The 17,896-nt window shown below is 41.0% G+C and overlaps 2 protein-coding genes across 7 annotated transcripts in view; both read left to right on the top strand.

Moving 5' to 3' along the window:
* PRKN (parkin RBR E3 ubiquitin protein ligase) overlaps positions 1-4,132 on the top strand; it is a 589,279-nt gene extending 585,147 nt beyond the window's left edge. For all 3 annotated transcript variants that reach the window (XM_053382342.1, XM_053382339.1, XM_053382341.1), the window contains 2 exons: positions 3,318-3,435; positions 3,693-4,132. In XM_053382342.1, coding sequence (XP_053238317.1) covers positions 3,318-3,435; positions 3,693-3,802 — 228 coding nt within the window. In that variant the 3' untranslated portion in view covers positions 3,803-4,132. The remainder of the gene's footprint in view (positions 1-3,317; positions 3,436-3,692) is intronic.
* A 1,330-nt stretch (positions 4,133-5,462) lies between these two features.
* The window catches only part of AGPAT4 (1-acylglycerol-3-phosphate O-acyltransferase 4), a 64,271-nt gene continuing 51,837 nt past the window's right edge, over positions 5,463-17,896 (top strand). For 3 of the 4 annotated variants that reach the window (XR_008329590.1, XR_008329588.1, XR_008329589.1), the window contains exons 1-2: positions 8,252-9,655; positions 11,525-11,706. The gene's annotated coding sequence lies outside the window, so the exon portion shown is untranslated. Of the gene's footprint in view, positions 5,858-8,251; positions 9,656-11,524; positions 11,707-17,896 lie in introns of those variants that run through there. The other variant, XM_053382344.1, reaches the window with a different exon arrangement.

Genomic DNA, 17,896 nt, shown 5'->3' with positions numbered 1-17,896 from the left:
GGCACAAGGAGAAGGGGACGACAGAGGACGAGATGGTTGGCCAGTGTTCTCGAAGCTACCAGCATGAGTTTGACCAAACTGCGGGAGGCCGTGGAAGACAGGAGTGCCTGGCGTGCTCTGGTCCAAGGGGTCACGAAGAGTCGGACACGACTAAATGACTAAACAACAACAAATACAGTGGTACCTCAGGTTAAGTACTTAATTCGTTCCGGAGGTCCGTTCTTAACCTGAAACTGTTCTTAACCTGAAGCACCACTTTAGCTAATGGGGCCTCCTGCCGCCAGAGCATGATTTCTGTTCTCATCTTGAAGCAAAGTTCTTAACCCAAGGTACTATTTCTGGGTTAGCGGAGTCTGTAACCTGAAGCATCTGTAACCTGAAGCGTATGTAACCCGAGGTACCACTGTGCACTGAAAGAGAGAGAGATTTAATCCTTCAGTGACTTTTCTCTCAGTTGAGGGCTTTTTCGCTTTTCTTTGGTGCACTCGTAGTATTTTACCACATGGTGGCACTGTGTTACTAAAGAGAACACATGTGAGCTAAAGAAAAAAAATTTGAAGCCTCTCATACTCCTTACAGGAATTGAAGTGATCCAAGGATTTATTAAATGCAACCAAACTGTTTTCGTGCCTTCTGTCTTAAAATTTTACAATGTTATTTTTTGACAGTTTGACTCTTATCTGCCATTTTGATTCCACTTAGAAAGTATTTTGTGTTAGGTGATATATGCCCAGTGCCTGCTAGAAGCTAACTATCCTAGCATTGCCAAGTATTTTTCTATTCTATGCTTACCTGCACGTATATTTCAAGCTTCTTCAAGAGATGGCATCATTAATTTGGCACTAGTTGCAAAGGTGTGTAAAACGGACTGTTTGCAGTATTTGCTCTCCTATCCTATTGTGAAAACAGTTGTTTTGTGAACTTCTTCAAATGTATGTGGGGTAATCCAGTAGAAGAAGAAAACACCTCCACTTCCTCACTCGTACAGTCATTCTTTGGGTTCTACTCATTTGTGTGAAGAAAGACAAGAGGGGCAGGACAAATCCTGTGTACACTCAGGCCAAGAACCAGCTGACAGAGGTGTGTTTCATCAGTTAAATCAAATCAGCAATCATAGTTGGAAAAGAAAGTCTTCCCATGAACATCTGCCTCACCACTGTCTAACAGGACACTAGACTTGATGGAGCTTTGGCTTAATGTAGTTGGGCCAATGTACACAGGATTTGACCTGCCTTTCTCATTTTTCCTCACATGAGTGGAAGCCAAAGGGGGACAACACAAGTGAGGAAGTGGGGGTGCTCCTTATTCCACTAGATTACCCCACATACATTTGAAGAAGTTCAAAAAAATGATGTTTTTAATGTAGCCACATTCTTAGGTCAAGATCAGATGTTCCTAACACGATGATATATAGGACGTCACCCAAAGTGGGCTTAGGGTTTCTGCTATTTATGCACTTCCAGACCCTTGATTTTTTGGGGGGTGAAATTCAGTCACATACTGGAAAATTCAGGTTCCACAAGTAAAGCTGATTGTTCTTGTGAAACAAACCAGCTCCCCCCCCCCCTTGTACTTTTTGCAATAAAGGAAAGTGATGCGGAAATGTACTGCAAAGTTTCAAGTAACATTTGCTTCATATAACCTACCCACAAACTTTATGCAAGCGAGTCAGGATGAAAGCTCTATAAACAAGTTCTCTGGAAGCATCCTTAGTTGTTCAAGTAACTTTCTGGCACAGACGCTAAACATTTCCCTTTCAAATCTCGTAACATTTATTTTACTGTAGTGTGAATCATTTCTCCTTCGTGTAAAAGTGGGCTAGGGAAAGGCAGAAGGTTCTGTTAATCATTCCAAAGCATGTCCTGATGGCAAAACGAAAAGATCTGCAAAACAGGTTGATGAAGAGAGCATGATCATCAAGAATTGCTTTCAGCCTGCAGTTCTTGCCATCACCAGAAGATGGCAAGAAGTTCATAACTATTATAGTCATTGCTGACCAAGCGATGCTTCATGCTTGCTGAACAACAGCTGTCTAATCTGTTTTTGCTGCAGGTATGCATGATTGAGAAGGCCGGTCTTTTACACATAGGTGATGGTTTCCTATAATCATATAACAATGCATAACTGGTAGTCACAATTTCATAATTTGGCTTCAGTGTGGGATTTTGCGATGAGCTTTCCCAAAACAAGTTAATTGTGGTGATTCCTGGAAGATGGTGAATATATATGCTGGGCTGATTTGTTTTGCTAAGATAATAATACCCAGTCACGCAATACCATTTATCAAGTTACAAAATACATAAATGTCAAGCGCTTTGGTATTCAGAAGTGATGCAAATGATTTCTGTGTGCTTGCAGCTTGGTTGATGTTATTATAGGGGGAATAACATGGCATAATGAAATGTCACTGGGAGAAACAGCATAAAAGAATAAATCTGTCATACTGGAGAAGAGGAGGAAGATGTCAAGGAAAGAGGGGAACTTAGTACAAGGTTATGTCAATGTCAGTTAGTTGTAACCATGGTGCTGATAACACCATTTTGCACATTTTGATCCCCTTTTGGGCCACCTGCATTTTCCTGCATTGCAGGGGTTGGGCTAGATGACCCTTGGGTCCCTTCCAACTCCACAATTCTATCTTTCTAACACTGGTTAATTTTCATCAATATATCCCCCCCATCTATCTATCTATCTATCTATCTATCTATCTATCATCTATCTAATGAAGGAGAGGTAGAAGGAAACTGTTTAACTGTGTGATTTGGTTCAATTGACTGCTTCTGATATGGGCTAGTGATGGACTTTGTGGGGTGCCGGCCCCTGTCCCTTCCATCATGGATACAGCATCACTTTGGAGCTGAAAACACCCAGTTTACCTGATGCTTCTATTCTTGATTAGGCAAATGACTTGAAGCCAGTCACCAGCCCAGATACATATGAACCAGGCATAGTCAACAGATGGAAAGGAGGACCCTACTGATAGATTTATCTTGATGTTCTTTTCATCTTTAATCTTCATTTCTGTAAAATGGGTACAAAACCAAGCCCTCTTCAACAGTGGTGATGATATTCTGGCTTATAGCAGAGCTTTCTTCACATCTTCCTTACAGAGAGAATTCAGTGTGTTACAAGACTCTATGTTGGCTTTGTGGCAAGAGATTAACAGGGCTGCTTCTCTGGAAACGTCTTCTCTGGTCAGGTGGAAGTAATATCCGCCCTCCTCATTATCTGCACAGGAGGATCAAACTGAAAGAAACAGCCACGTGTCCTATTTTCTGCTTGAGCAGCATTCTGTTCATCTTTTTCCCCCTTTACAGGGATATGGAGTTGATGAGCATGCAGCCCTACAGGCTCGATGGGAAGAGGCGTCCAAAGAAACAATCAAAAGAACAACAAAGCCATGCCCTAAGTGTCATGTTCCAGTGGAAAAGGATGGTAAGTTTATTGATCAGTATTTAATACTGATCAATACAGCTCGGGAGAGGGACCTCAGGCCCAGGGGCAAAATGTCACACAAAAGCCTTTCTATTAGGCCCTTGGTCTCTCCCTGGACCCTCTCTCCCAAGCCACACCGTCAAGCATAGTAAATTCTAAATATTATATGCCCATTATTTTTATTTTTTGTCATCCATCCACTTTTGCCTATGAACTCATTTGCAATTTCTTATTTTCTGTTTTGGTTTTTCTTCTAGGTGGATGCATGCATATGAAGTGTCCTCGGCCTCAGTGCAGATTTGAGTGGTGTTGGAACTGTAGCCTAGAGTGGAACAGGACTTGCATGGGTGATCATTGGTTCGACTGATCACCAAACAACACTGCAAAAAAACAGCACATATGACAATATGCTGGTACTCGAGAATGTAGACCCACAAGCACAGCTCCTTCTACCAGGGTCAAATCCTGAACTCCTTGCTCAGGGAGTGAATTCCTCATTAGTCCCAGATTAAGGAATTCACTTAATAAAAACACCTATTTATTAGCTCGGATATGTAGGTAAATGAACAGTTGTTTGTTCAGATGGCCCTTATGCTTCCTAAATTAATGATGACACGTAAAATTTAGAGGGCTCATGCTTTCATTTGTTCTGGTACATTACCCCTTGTTCCACCAACACCCCCTAGTGGTGTTCCTCCTTTGGTTCCTCCTTTGGTGAAGAAAGCTCTGCTATAAGCCAGAATATCATCACCACTGTTGAAGAGGGCTTGGTTTTGTACCCATTTTACAGAAATGAAGACTAAAGATGAAAAGATGAAAATGAGTAGTGTTACCAGTGTCAGTTTATCTCTTTAATGGGTTTGTTCTTTGATCTAAGACTGGATCACTTTAAGTATTTTATTGGCCACACTTGATAAAGACTTATGCCTTATGGAGAGCATGATTTCCTATAACATCTGCATTTTCAGCATATTCTATGATGTCACCTAATACTGTATATTAATTCCACTTTCATACACTATGTTTCCATGTCAACATCTATTAAAGTCATGTGGCATTGATAATTTCCACCTCAGGTGCTCTGCTTGGCAAACAGTAGTTAGACATACAGTATTACATGAGCAATATTTGGAATTGTAATTCATTTTCTGACAGGCCTCCATGGAAGTTAAGCTCATGTTTTAAAACATTGTGTTTTAAACATGTTGTATGTGCAGTCAAAATCCACTGTTGCTGTCTTGCTCATGGAATGTTCTCTTCTTTTTTTATCTGACAGAGGCATTTGCTGATAAAGGAGGTGGGCAAATGATTTCCTACAAATTCCCTTCTCTGCTGCAGACCCCTGTGTCCCAGGGGATTGGGGGACCTTCCAGAATAGTATGGAAGGTGACATGAGGTCTGCAGTGGGAAAGGGCTCCCCTCTTAGGTTAGCAGACACCTCTGCTGGATCACAAGCCATCCTATGGGCAGCACAGCATCTCTCACATGGATCTAGGCAGTTAGTCCATAAATATGTACTACAACTGCCAAGAACAACTTAGTGGTTGCTTTAATCAAAGATCAATGCTTTTAAGTTACCAAAGTCTGAGTTTGTTTAGGCACAGTTTGGCTGATCCAAGAAGGAATTGGATGCCTGCTGGATACTGTGTGTTGGTGATGAATGATGCCTAACAAATTAGGAGTGGAACAAGACAGGATGGCAGCAGACCCATGTCTTCATATATAGACTGCCAAGCAGGATGGGGGTGATTAAGAAAAGTGACAGGCAGAAGGGGAGTTCCTAGCCATTCCTCTACCTGTTGTTTTTCAGACCATGACCCCTTCCCACACCTCAGTTTCCTCCCTAGTTGGACTTATTTCAAGTCTTGGACCCCAGTTAGGGGAGGGAGATTTGGGAAAGGCAGGTTCAAAAAGATTAAATGTGGAAATTAGCAAGCGTTTCTCCATCAAGTTAATCTGTTAACATGAATAGCTTCACACTAGCAAATTCTGACAAATGGAAGCCACTCTTTCAAGAAATTGACTTATTAGGTGTCTAAAATTATGACTGCCAAAAAACAAAGAAAAGAATGGGAAAGGATTAGGGAATAAGCTTCTGTACATGTCATTATCAGAGCCCAACACTACCTCTTCCTCATATCAGCGAATCTACTTTTCACAGAAATAAGATGCACAATCAAAGAAGTTTGCTCTCATGCTGAATCAAATCAATTCTCTTTGTGATGTCTGGCTGAATAAATTCAGGATAAGCATCAAAAGAAAATAATAAAGTTCATATGTTGACTTTTCCAGGTGTTCTCTGAACATGTTATTACATCACTTTTTCAATCTCTACAGGCTGGATTCTGTTTAAGTACTCCGTATTCTTAAGGCCGTTCAACAGATGCAAGGAGAATACACAGATTGAATACTGTAAAATGTAGTAAGTGTTTGAACTGCTTGCTTTGGGATGCGATGCTCCATTGAACTAAGAACAGAAAATGTGTAAAGTCTATAGCAAACATAGCAAGAGATATGTCCAAGTACATATGCATAGCACTACACTCTAAGAGCTTCTTGTTGGACTAGTAGAAAAGGTGCCCAACATTAAAGTGCTTCTTGATTACTTAGATCCTGAAACTTTTGTATTTATGCAGATGATGCGAGTAATCTTTAACATGTTAGTCTTGTTTAGATCATTGGTCTTGAACAAATGATGATGATCATATGAATACCTGCATCCTTTTCGGATCTGTAATCAGCTGCTCTGTAGTTCCACAATTCAGATGTGGACACAGTACAATTTGGTGTAAATAATTATTGGTCTGCTCTCTACAACATCTAATGTCTTTGTTTCATTTAACCAAGCCTACCTTCATTGCATTTATTGCAAGCCATTTATTGCAGACTTCCACTTGGACTACAGAAATAGGGGTGTTACCAAGGAACAAATGGATTCTCCTTTGGAAAAAATTGCAACGCCTAGATTTTTCATTCATATATCATATAGAGGTCAACATCCATCCAACCTACTCTGGAATCCAGATGGTCGACAGTCTTCCCCAGTGCTTTAGCCTCTTGCAATGGCATCTGTTCTATAATGCCAAAAAGTACTACAGTGAGGTAGAGAATTCTACATACATAGATGCTATGATAGTGGCAGAGACTATATTTGCTCACGTGCTGCATGGCGTATGCAGCTCAGTCTTCCAACCCTGGAGAGCAATTTGCCAGATCCTAGCAAATCTGTTTTCTATTCTGATTCAGCCCTGCTGTGTGTGAAAATGGGCGCATCCATCATTTGTCATTCAGTGATTTGCATCAGAACAAATGATGTACCTCAGTTGTTTGAAGTGAGGCGAGGGATAGGGAAGCATTGTCTGAGTGCTGGATTTGTTTTGCCTATTTCCCACATGCAAGTTTTCCATTTTTTATTTTTACCTACTCTTTGGCTGCAAGAGGCTCGCAGAACACCTACAATGTGCAACGCAAAAGGCATTGGGGAGAGAGAAGTGAAAGAAATAAACTCAGGCACTAATTCTTAGTTACAAAGTTCTTATAATCACCAGCTGAAATGGAAACAGTAGAAGATGAGAAGGAAACAAACGTTGCTGATTTCCAAGTAGAGATGGAGTAGCCCTGCTTCCCTTTTCTCCCTCTGCTGTAGCATGATAAAAGGACAACCACCAGTTAATTGAAGGAGGAGCATGATGGAACTGGCTTCTCAGCAGGAATGGAGGAATCTTTTTCTGAGTTTCTCATTCTTCCAGTCTTCAGTTTGCCATATGACTGCAATTTTCCCCCAAGAACAAATATCCTCATAGTGTGCATTTCTCCTAATATGTGTATTTTAATACCATTTTGCTACCCATACACATTTTTGCAAGCCATACAATGCTTGCAAAAATGAATGTAACCAACTTTTTGTACACTTTTTGTTTGGCAAACAGCTCCACAAAATTCATGTTTAAGTTTGTGTACTGTTTCAAAAAGTGCAAGTTAGGTAAGTTTGCAGAAATACGTGAACGAAACCAAATTTCTCCCCCATCCCTACTTCTCAATAGATTAATAGTAGGTGGCCCTGCTTCTCTTTTCGTCCTGCTGCGGCCTGCTGAACATGTATCTGCCATTGAGCCCAATGCAGACTAATGTAGAAAAATCCTTATCCTAATTTCCAATATTTTGACATTGGCTTTGGAGTTTTAAGCATTAAAATGACAGGAGTGATGCCCTAAAATAGGGTGGCATTTCTCCACATATAGCAACTGCAGTAGGACGATGTTGCTGCTCTCTTTCATAATTTTGTTGTGTAATCTTTGCACTTCCTCAAACTTTTTTCTCTGCAGAAAAAGAAAGTTAACACTTTGAAAATTGCTAGAAGTTCTAACTCCCGCACTTCCAATATTTCCAAATACTTGTCTTGTAAGAGTCTAAATTTAGGAGCACGTATTTCATGCAAAGTGGGACGCGGGTGGCGCTGTGGGTAAAACCTCAGCTCCTAGGACTTGCCGATCGCATGGTCGGCGGTTCGAATCCCCACGGCGGGGTGCGCTCCCGTTGCTCGGTCCCAGCGCCTGCCAACCTAGCAGTTCGAAAGCACCCCCGGGTGCAAGTAGATAAATAGGGACCGCTTACTAGCGGGAAGGTAAACGCCGTTTCCGTGTGCGGCTCTGCCTCGCCAGGGTAGCTTCGTCACGCTGGCCACGTGACCCGGAAGTGTCTGCGGACAGCGCTGGCTCCCGGCCTATAGAGTGAGATTAGCGCACAACCCTAGAGTCTGTCAAGACTGGCCCGTACGGGCAGGGGTACCTTTACCTTTACCTTATTTCATGCAAAAACTACATTTGCAGTCCAGTGCCAAGACATTTTTGAGTGAAGAGATGTTAAACAGCAGAGTGAATGTGGCAATCACTCACATTTTATTTTTAGATTCAGCCTGCTAGGAACTGAATCATTAAAGAGGGAAGTGAAACATTTTGTAATATCCATTTTTCTTTTAGATTAATTCCTACTAATGGTGGGACCAGACACATAAATACAGGACATTGCTTGTGTTGTAATGTCACAATAGGAAGAAGGTTGCATCTTTTCACTTGGCTTGCCTATATACATGTTTACCATCCTGGCCCTTCATCTTGAGACTAGTGGGCTTCAGTCACAAAGCTATGCATTATGAGTAAACAGGTTGAACACTGGGTTCGAGTTGTTTTTGCTAAAAACAACTTCAGGAGAAGGGAAATTGGAGCAGGGAAGCAACAGAGAGAAGGTGCTTAATCCTTTCATCACACACAGATTATCTGCTCCAAATCACCCTCAGATGCTTGCACACACAAACATGTCGCACAAACACACATTTTGAACTCTGTATACATAAAACAGTTTGGGAGGGAATCTGTTTAGAGCTTATAAATGGCAGGAAGGGGAAGAGTTAAGTACCTTCTCTTCTCCCTCAATCCCCGCACTGCTCTGCTTCAAATTTTTCCTAAAGCTGCTTTTCAAAAAAGAAAAAAAGGCCAGCACTGGGGACTCTCACATTCATGTTTGCATATATGGTAATTTGTAGTCAGTGCCTCTGTTGTCAGTGCTCCAAAAACCTGCAAAACTTATTTAACCAAATAGGTCAGTGGGGTGGGGGAAAGGATATTACACCAATATTACACTAACATAAATTAAGAGAAAAATTCTTCCTTAATATTGTGATCTCTGATTCGTTTTCTAATTGCAGCTTACTTTAAAGTTTTATAACAGTTAGTGAATTCCAGTGATTAATTTCTTCATGCTAACACAGATTATGGTGAGTATATTGAACCTTGAAGAAACCAACACAGCCAACTCTCAATAATCATTGATGTTTTTAAATTGAATTAGTCCTTGGTGTAATGTGAACCCTACAACAACAAGGGAAATATACAATGCAGTATTTAATTCTTGTAAATTTGGGCACAAGGCCGATTAAGGTGTGGCTGGGTAAAATATGCGGCCTAGTCAAAACCTCCAGTTCTTCAAGGCTTGTGCCTGAGTGGTAACAAAAAGAGAATGAAGGTGCCATTTCCTGCAGCACATTACAGAGGGGATAGCTGTCCTTCTAATGTCAAGGTATCTACCTCTGACATTCTTTCAGGTGTTAGCTCCCTCCATCTTCTCTTCAGGGGAACGAGTATGCTGTGACAAGTATTGCTTGATTTCTTCTACATTTGTATCCTACTCTTCCTTCAAGATGGTTATGATTGAGCAAGATTAGGTAGATCAGAGAGGATTGGGTAGAGGTATATGTCTCTCATTAGGAAACAGACTTCAACTTTTACATTTTAGTTAGCAATACTCTACTAACTGTTTTAGACAGTATTTGATTGTGTTCCATTTAAATGCTACAGTAAGGCTAAATCAATGGGATATGTTCTCAACTCTTCAACTCTTCAACCTCTCATTGTTTCCTATAGCAACAGCATATATTCATCTCTGGTATTTATGCTTAGAGTAAATGCAGCCTAGAAAAAATATATTGGGCCCAATAGTCTGGAATATTCTTATGTGCTGAATTTTGGGTATAAGGCAGAATGTGAATGATGCATGCATATATGATGTGTGTTAAAGGGGAAAGAAAGTCAACATTTGCAGCTTAGGCCTAGTCCTAGTCCAAAGTGTTGAAAGTGGGTCAAAGAACAGATAATTACATACACTAACCATAGTTAAAATGCATTACAATACAAAACTAAATCAATTCAACACCTACAGGTCATTTAAAACACACCAGAAGTTTCAGGGAATATAAAATAATACCCATAGTTCAATGAACGATACCCAGTACCAATAATATATATATTATACCCACAATAAGAGAATCACATGAAGTTTTACCTCTTCTTTTATTTAAAAAATAATTATTACAAATCCCAGGCAATTTGCTTGCTTGCTTGTGTGCAAAAATAGGAAATGAGATCAAAATAAATATACCGTATTTTTTGCACCATAACACTCACTTTTTTCCTCCTAGAAAGTAAGGGGAAATGTCTGTGCGTGTTATGGAGGGAATGCCTACGGGTGGCATGCCTACGGATTTTCCTCCTCTAAAAACTACGTGCGTGTTATGGTCGGGTGCGTGTTATAGAGCGAAAAATACGGTATGTACCAACTTATTCTAGAAGCTCGTCTGCTATAAACACTTTTTATTTCTACAAGTGCATCGCCATGACAATAGCATTCACCCTCTATTACAACTTACATGAAGCCCTGCTCAAGTCCCAGTGTGGGAGTCCGAGATGTGAGTCATATATAAAAGGTCTCTGGAGCACATCCAGGATAAAATCTTTCACCCTACTGAAACCAATAGAATCTTCCCTTTGGCAATGAGGCAGAGATCCTTATCTTTTAATATCAACACAATGAAAATATATGACAAAGAATCATAAAATAAAGTTGATGTTCATCCTTAATTTCTGTCATTCAACAGCAACATTAGTCAGTCAGACTTTTCATCATCTTGTATGTAAGTAAACTTTTACATTCTGCAACCACGCATGGGTATTTGATTCTTCACAATGGTCTCCTTCTGTGTTTCACTTTAAGAGCTAAAATTACTTGGCTGTTAGACTCTTTTTTCTGGGACAGAATTATGGAGGGGATACTACTGAGGCTTATAAAAAGCCAATAGGAAGGGCTGCCAGATCAAGGAGCACATTGATCCAGACATGGGGAAAGGATGGGAAATGTCAGGCGTGCAGAAGTTTATTAGGCCTCCGACTGCTGCTAAAACAATGATGTCATTGGTGTGTGCCAGTGGCTAGAGACATCTGGACCATCTTTTGCCCACATGATGTACATTTAGCTCTTGCTGCTGCCCCCCATCTCCAGCATACTTCAAGGATTGGGGAAAGGCAGGGGAGGGCCCAGTCCCTGCCATGCAGGTATCGAAATGCTGATATACTTGTGCTGTAACTTATTTAAGCCAGTGCTTATTCCAACGCCTAGAGAGGGCTGTAGGCATATTCAGAAACAGATGGACCCTGTGACAGATTCTGGCAGCTCCTTCTGAAAATCTGCTGCAAAATCTGTCTGCCTGGGCCCCAACACAATGCTGTTGTCTTGTTTTGGCTAATGTTTGATGACATAGAAAGGAAGCAGATAAGAAGCTGGCTTTATGAGTGCATAAGAAGAACTTTGCTGGAGCAGGTGAAAGGCCCATTGAGTCCCACATCCTGTGCTCTGAGTGGCCAACCAGATGTCTATGGGAAGCTGGCAAGCAGGACCTGAGTGGAACAGTGCTCTCCCTACTTGTGATTCTGTATGTTACCTGTAAGTATGCTTCAGTGCAATTTTACACTTTTTTTGCATGCTGCCTTGCGATGTTTATGTGTATAGTATAACAATAAAACAAATACATTAGACCATTGATTAGTCCCCATAGTTCAGTTGCTTCCCCGACTAGCAGCAGCTCGCTAAGATTTCATTGCGGGGGGGGGCATCTTCCCAGAGCCCTTCCTGGGGATGCCAAGGATTGAACCTGGGACCTTCTGCACATGAAGTAAGGTCCCTGTCACTGAGCCTTCTATACAGCATCCCTTAATTCCTGCAATGCAATTGTTCTATATGCAGCAAATGAGAAGGAGAGATAACAATCATTGTTATTGCCAGAGGGCATAGATATAGGAGATTCTGGCTTTGGGCCAGAAAATAAGTGAAAATAAGTTTTAAAGACTTCCTCAAAGTATTAAGCCTTAGGCAGAAAGTGTGTTCAGAATGTTTCATTCTTAGAAGCAAACATTTGCGAGGAGCTGGAACAGAAGAGGAAGTCAGGAACGCTTGCACATCTTTAACGGTGGCTTGCTGTATATGGTTATCTGCCATTAATTAAAAAGCACAGTCATGACATGTCATAATACTGATCCTGTGCATGCAAAGGGAAATGTTTTCCACAACCTGTAAAATAATGCACAGGAAATGATGACCTAGGTATCGTCATCTTATCAGCTATCTCGTGGGGTTGCTCTGTTTGTGTGAGAGTTCAGCCTGTAAAGTAAAAGTAAACTATTTGCAGAGTTAGCAATGGCTTGGATCATAAATTTCATTATGTAAACAAAAGAAGAGTTCACATTCACAGGTCAGAGCTCTCCCATCTTCCTTCTCCCTCTACTGCCCCCTTAACATCTCCTTCTTCTTTTACTGCTGCAGACTACAGGGCACTTGGGAATGGTGTGGGGTCTGCAAAGTGGGGAAGAGCTGATGGCTGCTTGTCCCCTGCATAAAAATGGAGGAGCAACTCTAGGCTAATGATTCTAGTGGCACTTGAAGCAGGGGTTAGGGACCATACCTAAGCAGTTTGAGTACACCAAGAGGTTTTTGTTTTTTAAATTCAGTACATTAAATTTATCAATCATAATGCAACTAACATTTCAGATTACAAAGGGACAAATGAGGCCCAAATATAAAACAATACAAGAGAGAGAGAGAGAGAGAGAGAGAGAGAGAGAGAGAGAGAGAGAAGATTATTCATAGTACTAGAATTACTAGTAGATGTGTCACAGTATTATTCATAGTATTGTTGTGAGTTTTTGGGGGGTGGGTTAGGCTGTATTCCTGAGTCACTTCTCATTCCTAGATCCAGCAAGGATTCAAGTGTTGGAATAGCCAGACCAGCTTCTTGGTGAGCTAATAGCCCCAAAGTATGAGTGGTTAGGGTAACAAAGGAAATGGCTTTGTTTCAGAGGGCAAATGGGTGGGTCCTGTCCCTCATCTGCTGGTAATGAGAAACCATATATCCTAAAGACACCACAGTCTCCACTGTCCCTCATTACAAGGAAACATGCACCCTGGGTAAGTTCCTGGAACCCCTGGAATCTCACACAATTTGGAGATTGGGGTGGCGTACAATAGTGTTAACATCCTGCTTGATGAAGAGTCGTGGAAAATGTGAAAGCTTGCTCACTAATTTTGACTTCTAACCACTAGGTAATGCTGACCAAACTGGTCCTTAATCTCTGGTTCTGTTTGGAAAAACTACAATGTTCTTTTTTTGTTGTTGTTGTTCTATGGTGTCCAAAGGATCTGAGTGTTACAGTTAAGGCCAAGCTGCCTGTGGTTTTAAAAACTTGACCCACAAGTAAACATCCCACTATCACACAGGGTTATCTTGGCTATCCAAACCTTTCAGCAGCCTTTCCCAACCCTCCAGCTGTTTTGGACTACAACTCCCATCAACCCCAGCCAGTGCACTTGTGCTGATGGCACCAATAGTCCACAACAGGTTTGGAGAGGCTGCCTTACAACTCCACCAACAGCGTGGGCAAAAATGAGACCAGAAAACAAAGAGAGCCCCACTGAGCATGTGCACTCGAGGGTGCTCCTTCCCCCTCCCTTTTCTGCATTTTAAAGGCCATTCATCCTAACAGTTGCTATGGCATCCCAGTTCAACTTTTGATGAACTGCAGTTCATTCACATCCAATGCTACTATATTAATCCATGCAGCGTTCTGGCATAAAGGCTTCATGATGATGGCAGTATCCACAGTGAGAGGCTGTAAAATGCACATAGTAATGCAAGTGATTCTCCCTTCTGTAAACTTCTGAGAATGAAAATGAGGGTGGTGATAAATGGCTTATTTGAAAGGATAACCTTGCCTCCATCCACTTCCTTCCTTGCTTAAGATGTGTACCCATATAAAACTACTATACTACTTAGGTTAACGATTTAATCTAAATCTGAGTACATAGATAATTCTTCACTAGTTTAACACACCCTGATTGTGCTCAGAAAGGTAGGGGAAGGATAAATACTATAGGACAGAGCTGGAGTGAGGAAGGAAGAGGCAGGTCTGTATGGTGAGGTGTTATAAGAGAAACAAAATGTAAACATTTCAATTTTTTTTTTTATTTGAAAAACACATCCACCATGAAAGATAAAAGATACAATGGATGCTTGCTTCACATCAATCCTGAGTCGACCATTAGCACTCTGGTCATTTGCCCTTTCAGATGGCTCAACTGATAAAGTGTATAGGTTCTGCAATTAATATAAACTATTAACTATCTTGTAATCATTACTGGTTTGGTTTTACACAGTTATAAAGTAACACATTACCATGCAATACCAAAAGAGAGACATGTTTCAATATAATTTTATACAATTATTTATTAATTCCATCCTAACCTCCTTTCAATGAGTTTAGGATAGAGTACAGTGGAACCTCGCGTTACATACCATCCTCCTTACGAACGCTTCAGGTAACAGAGCTCCGCTAACCTGGAAGTAGGTCTCCTGGTGGTGAACTTTGCCCTGGGATGCGAGCGGAAGTCATGCGCTGGTGGCACGGCAGCAGCAGGAGGCCCCATTAGTGAAAGCACGCCTGAGGTTAAGAATGGTTTGGGGTTAAGAACGGACCTCCAGAACGAATTGAGTTCATAACCGGAGGTACTACCTCCGGTTCATTCTATTCTGCCCATACTTTCACAACACCTCTGAGAAGTAGGCTAGACTGAGTGATGCAGTAACTGGCTCAAGGTTCCTTCCTACCTGAGGAATTTAATCTGGCAATCAGATGGTCGGTGGGTGGGTATATATAATGTGGCAGCAAATCAAGTGTGTTGGACATGAGTCTAGTCTTCATATTATCTGGTTGCTTAGTACTGGCTTTGACACTGGGTTAATTTTACTTAAATTAGGGGGAAAGGCCACATGAGCCATAGCAAGAATATAGATTTCTATCTTCTGATAGTGGCCAGGCGTATTATTACTCAGGGAGGTTCACAAACAGGATATTATGATGATGGTGATATTGATCCCATTAATCCCCAGCATCTGCTAGGCAGAAGCATCTTTGAAAACTCTGGCTATTCTTTCAGCTGCTATAGCTAGTAGTCATGGTATATTTATCTGGCAGGCATTCATCTTTTTAATGTCTTTTTTTGCTAGAGGCCATTACAATATCCTGTGGTAATGGAGTGCTGCCCAATTATCCAGTTTATAAAGAAGTCCTTCCTTTTGCTTGTTTTCAACCTGCTGGTTGTCAATTTCATTATATGTTCCTGGGCTTTTGCATTTTGAGAATAAATAAATTGGGTTGGATCCGTGTGAAGAGCTTCCTGTTCTCCCAGGCTTTTTAATTACAATCTATGGAGTGCTTCTGTTTTGGCATCAAGTTCACCCTTGCTGTGTTTTATCCTGGTTTTAGTTGTTCTGATTTTTTTTTTACAGGGCTTTTTCCTTGATGAGGTTTTTAAAGGGGTTTTTTTTATTGTGAATTGTATTGTGTATTTTATTGTCTATGTAAACTGGCCAGATTTTTTTTTGGGGGGGGGATATAAACAATGGCAAGAAGACGAATCTAGTTTTCCCCATCATGCATAAAGTATGCTCATTGCAATCAATAGGACAAATGGCTATTATTCCATGCAGCTACCTTTATTTCTGAGCCCCACCTGTTTGCTAATAGTTCAGTCAAAGCCTGTACAATTTCTGTCCACCAAGCCTAACTCATCTTTATGGCCACCTTTGGCCAGGTTTCCAGCATCCCACTGTCTGAGGCTCAATGGTCTCAAGGGGCGTTGGCATGGGCATAGCCAATGGGGGGCTGGGGGGCAGGGGGCAGCTAGTTCCACAAATATTATTGAAAAACATTGAAAGTACTCAATTATCTGAGCTTCTGCCCCCTCAGCAATGTGCTATTCACCCCAATAACAAAAATCCTGGCTATGCCCATGGGTGTTGGTAATGTCACTGAAGCCATTTAATGTCAACAAACCATTTACTAACCAGCTTGGAAGCTGCACCCATCTCTTGAAAGTGGGTTCCTTGCATTTTGATCAGTAATATGCCTAATAAGAAAGGTGAAATACACCTAAATATAATACAAATTCATGTACAATCAAAATAAAGCTTGAACGAATTAACCTAAACAATTAGTTCCTAACTAGACATTCTTAAGATTTATTATTATTATATAAAAAGCAGATATAAATGTTAATGGATGAGGTTTACCAGATCCATTATTTTGAAATTGCTATGTAATAGACTTTATTGTATCGGAGAAGACTAAAACAGAAAACTTACATTATGACATCGATCTTATAATTCCCAATTCCTTGCCCAGTATTGATTTTTTTATAAAATACTTTTGCTGTTTTCAGCATTCTGAAACTCCTAATGACTGCTTCCAATGGCTCCATGTAGGTATTACATAGGATTTGGGATAAGATATTTCCAAGTAAATGTACATTGGCTTGGGCTGCATCTGGAGTCAAGAGCCAAAAGCTTCCACACACCAGTTAGCACTTGTCACTTTAGTATTTAAGAGCAGTTTGCATTTAAAAAAAACAAAAAAAAACACCTCTTGGATTCTATTGAAAATTCATTCATTCATTTCATATATTGGTAAATGCTTCCCTTTCCCCCTGTTTCCTCTGTTAACAGAGCTCTTTGAATTGGGGGGGGGGGTTGAACTTTTGTAGACTACAATTAAGGTTTTGTGGGACTAACCTTTTTCTTATGTTAACCCCTTTGTCCTAATTTTATTGAATGCCTTGTTTAAGATCTAGACTCACATGACAGTGCTTTCTTTTCTTTTTTAAAAAAGATGTCATTAAAATTTCTTGTTTTTCAAGCAGTATGTCGTGCAAAATTTAATATAAAGTGATTTAAATAATTTTTAAAATTATACTGCATTCTTGAGTATCCCTATATTTTATGTATTTCTGCTGCTACTGGTAACTTGAATGGAAATGTAGTTTTACCTTATGAGTGTTCCTTTTTTCATTTGACTTTTCAAAACTACTGCCATTAAAGACAAACTTGAAAAGTAAAAAAAAAAAGTAATGGTAACACACTGAATTTCTTTTCCTTTTTATTTATTTCGAACATTTGTACTGCACTCTTTGGCCAAAAAGACTCCCAGAGTGGTTTGCATACAAACGAAAAAAGAAAGTCCCTACCTACAGGCTTATAATCTTGAAAGAAAAATACACACACACGCGCGCGCGCACGGGAAGAGGGAGACAGAGGGATGGGGGAATTCCAAACTCCATCACAGATTTCTAAACATTTGAGCAGGTAGCACAGTTCCAGGGACATGGCATGCCTGATGGAGCTGGGCTTCCAGCAAAGCTGGTATAATGAGCCTCGTTGCTTCCCTTGTCTCTCCCTCTGAGGCAGCCTAATGGCGTGGTTGCTCCCAGGTGAGGGGAGAGGAGGCCTGATGGAGCTGACCTCTCACAGCTTTTGATGAACTTTCCAGGTGATGAATAATGATCTGATTTGGAGGCCACGCTCCTCTGGGCAGGACACGAGGCTCCTTCTGCAAGAGCCGTGTGCGTCTTAGCAGAGGGGAAGGCAAAGATGCTCCACCAAGGGCTTTTGTCTGGAGATTGGCTTCTGCAACAGCTAAAAGCCAACTGTGTTATTGGGGGGGGGGTCTCCCTGTGTCTGTTTGGCGGGGCAGCCCCCTTTGGCGGCAAGCAGCCCCCATTTTTGTCTCTCCCTCCGGCGCTTTGCAAG

The sequence above is a fragment of the Podarcis raffonei genome, chromosome 3, assembly GCF_027172205.1.
Source record: "Podarcis raffonei isolate rPodRaf1 chromosome 3, rPodRaf1.pri, whole genome shotgun sequence".
Classification (NCBI taxonomy): domain Eukaryota; kingdom Metazoa; phylum Chordata; class Lepidosauria; order Squamata; family Lacertidae; genus Podarcis; species Podarcis raffonei.
The sequence above is the reverse complement of the archived record's forward strand: the minus strand, read 5'-3'. Positions and strand labels throughout refer to the sequence as shown.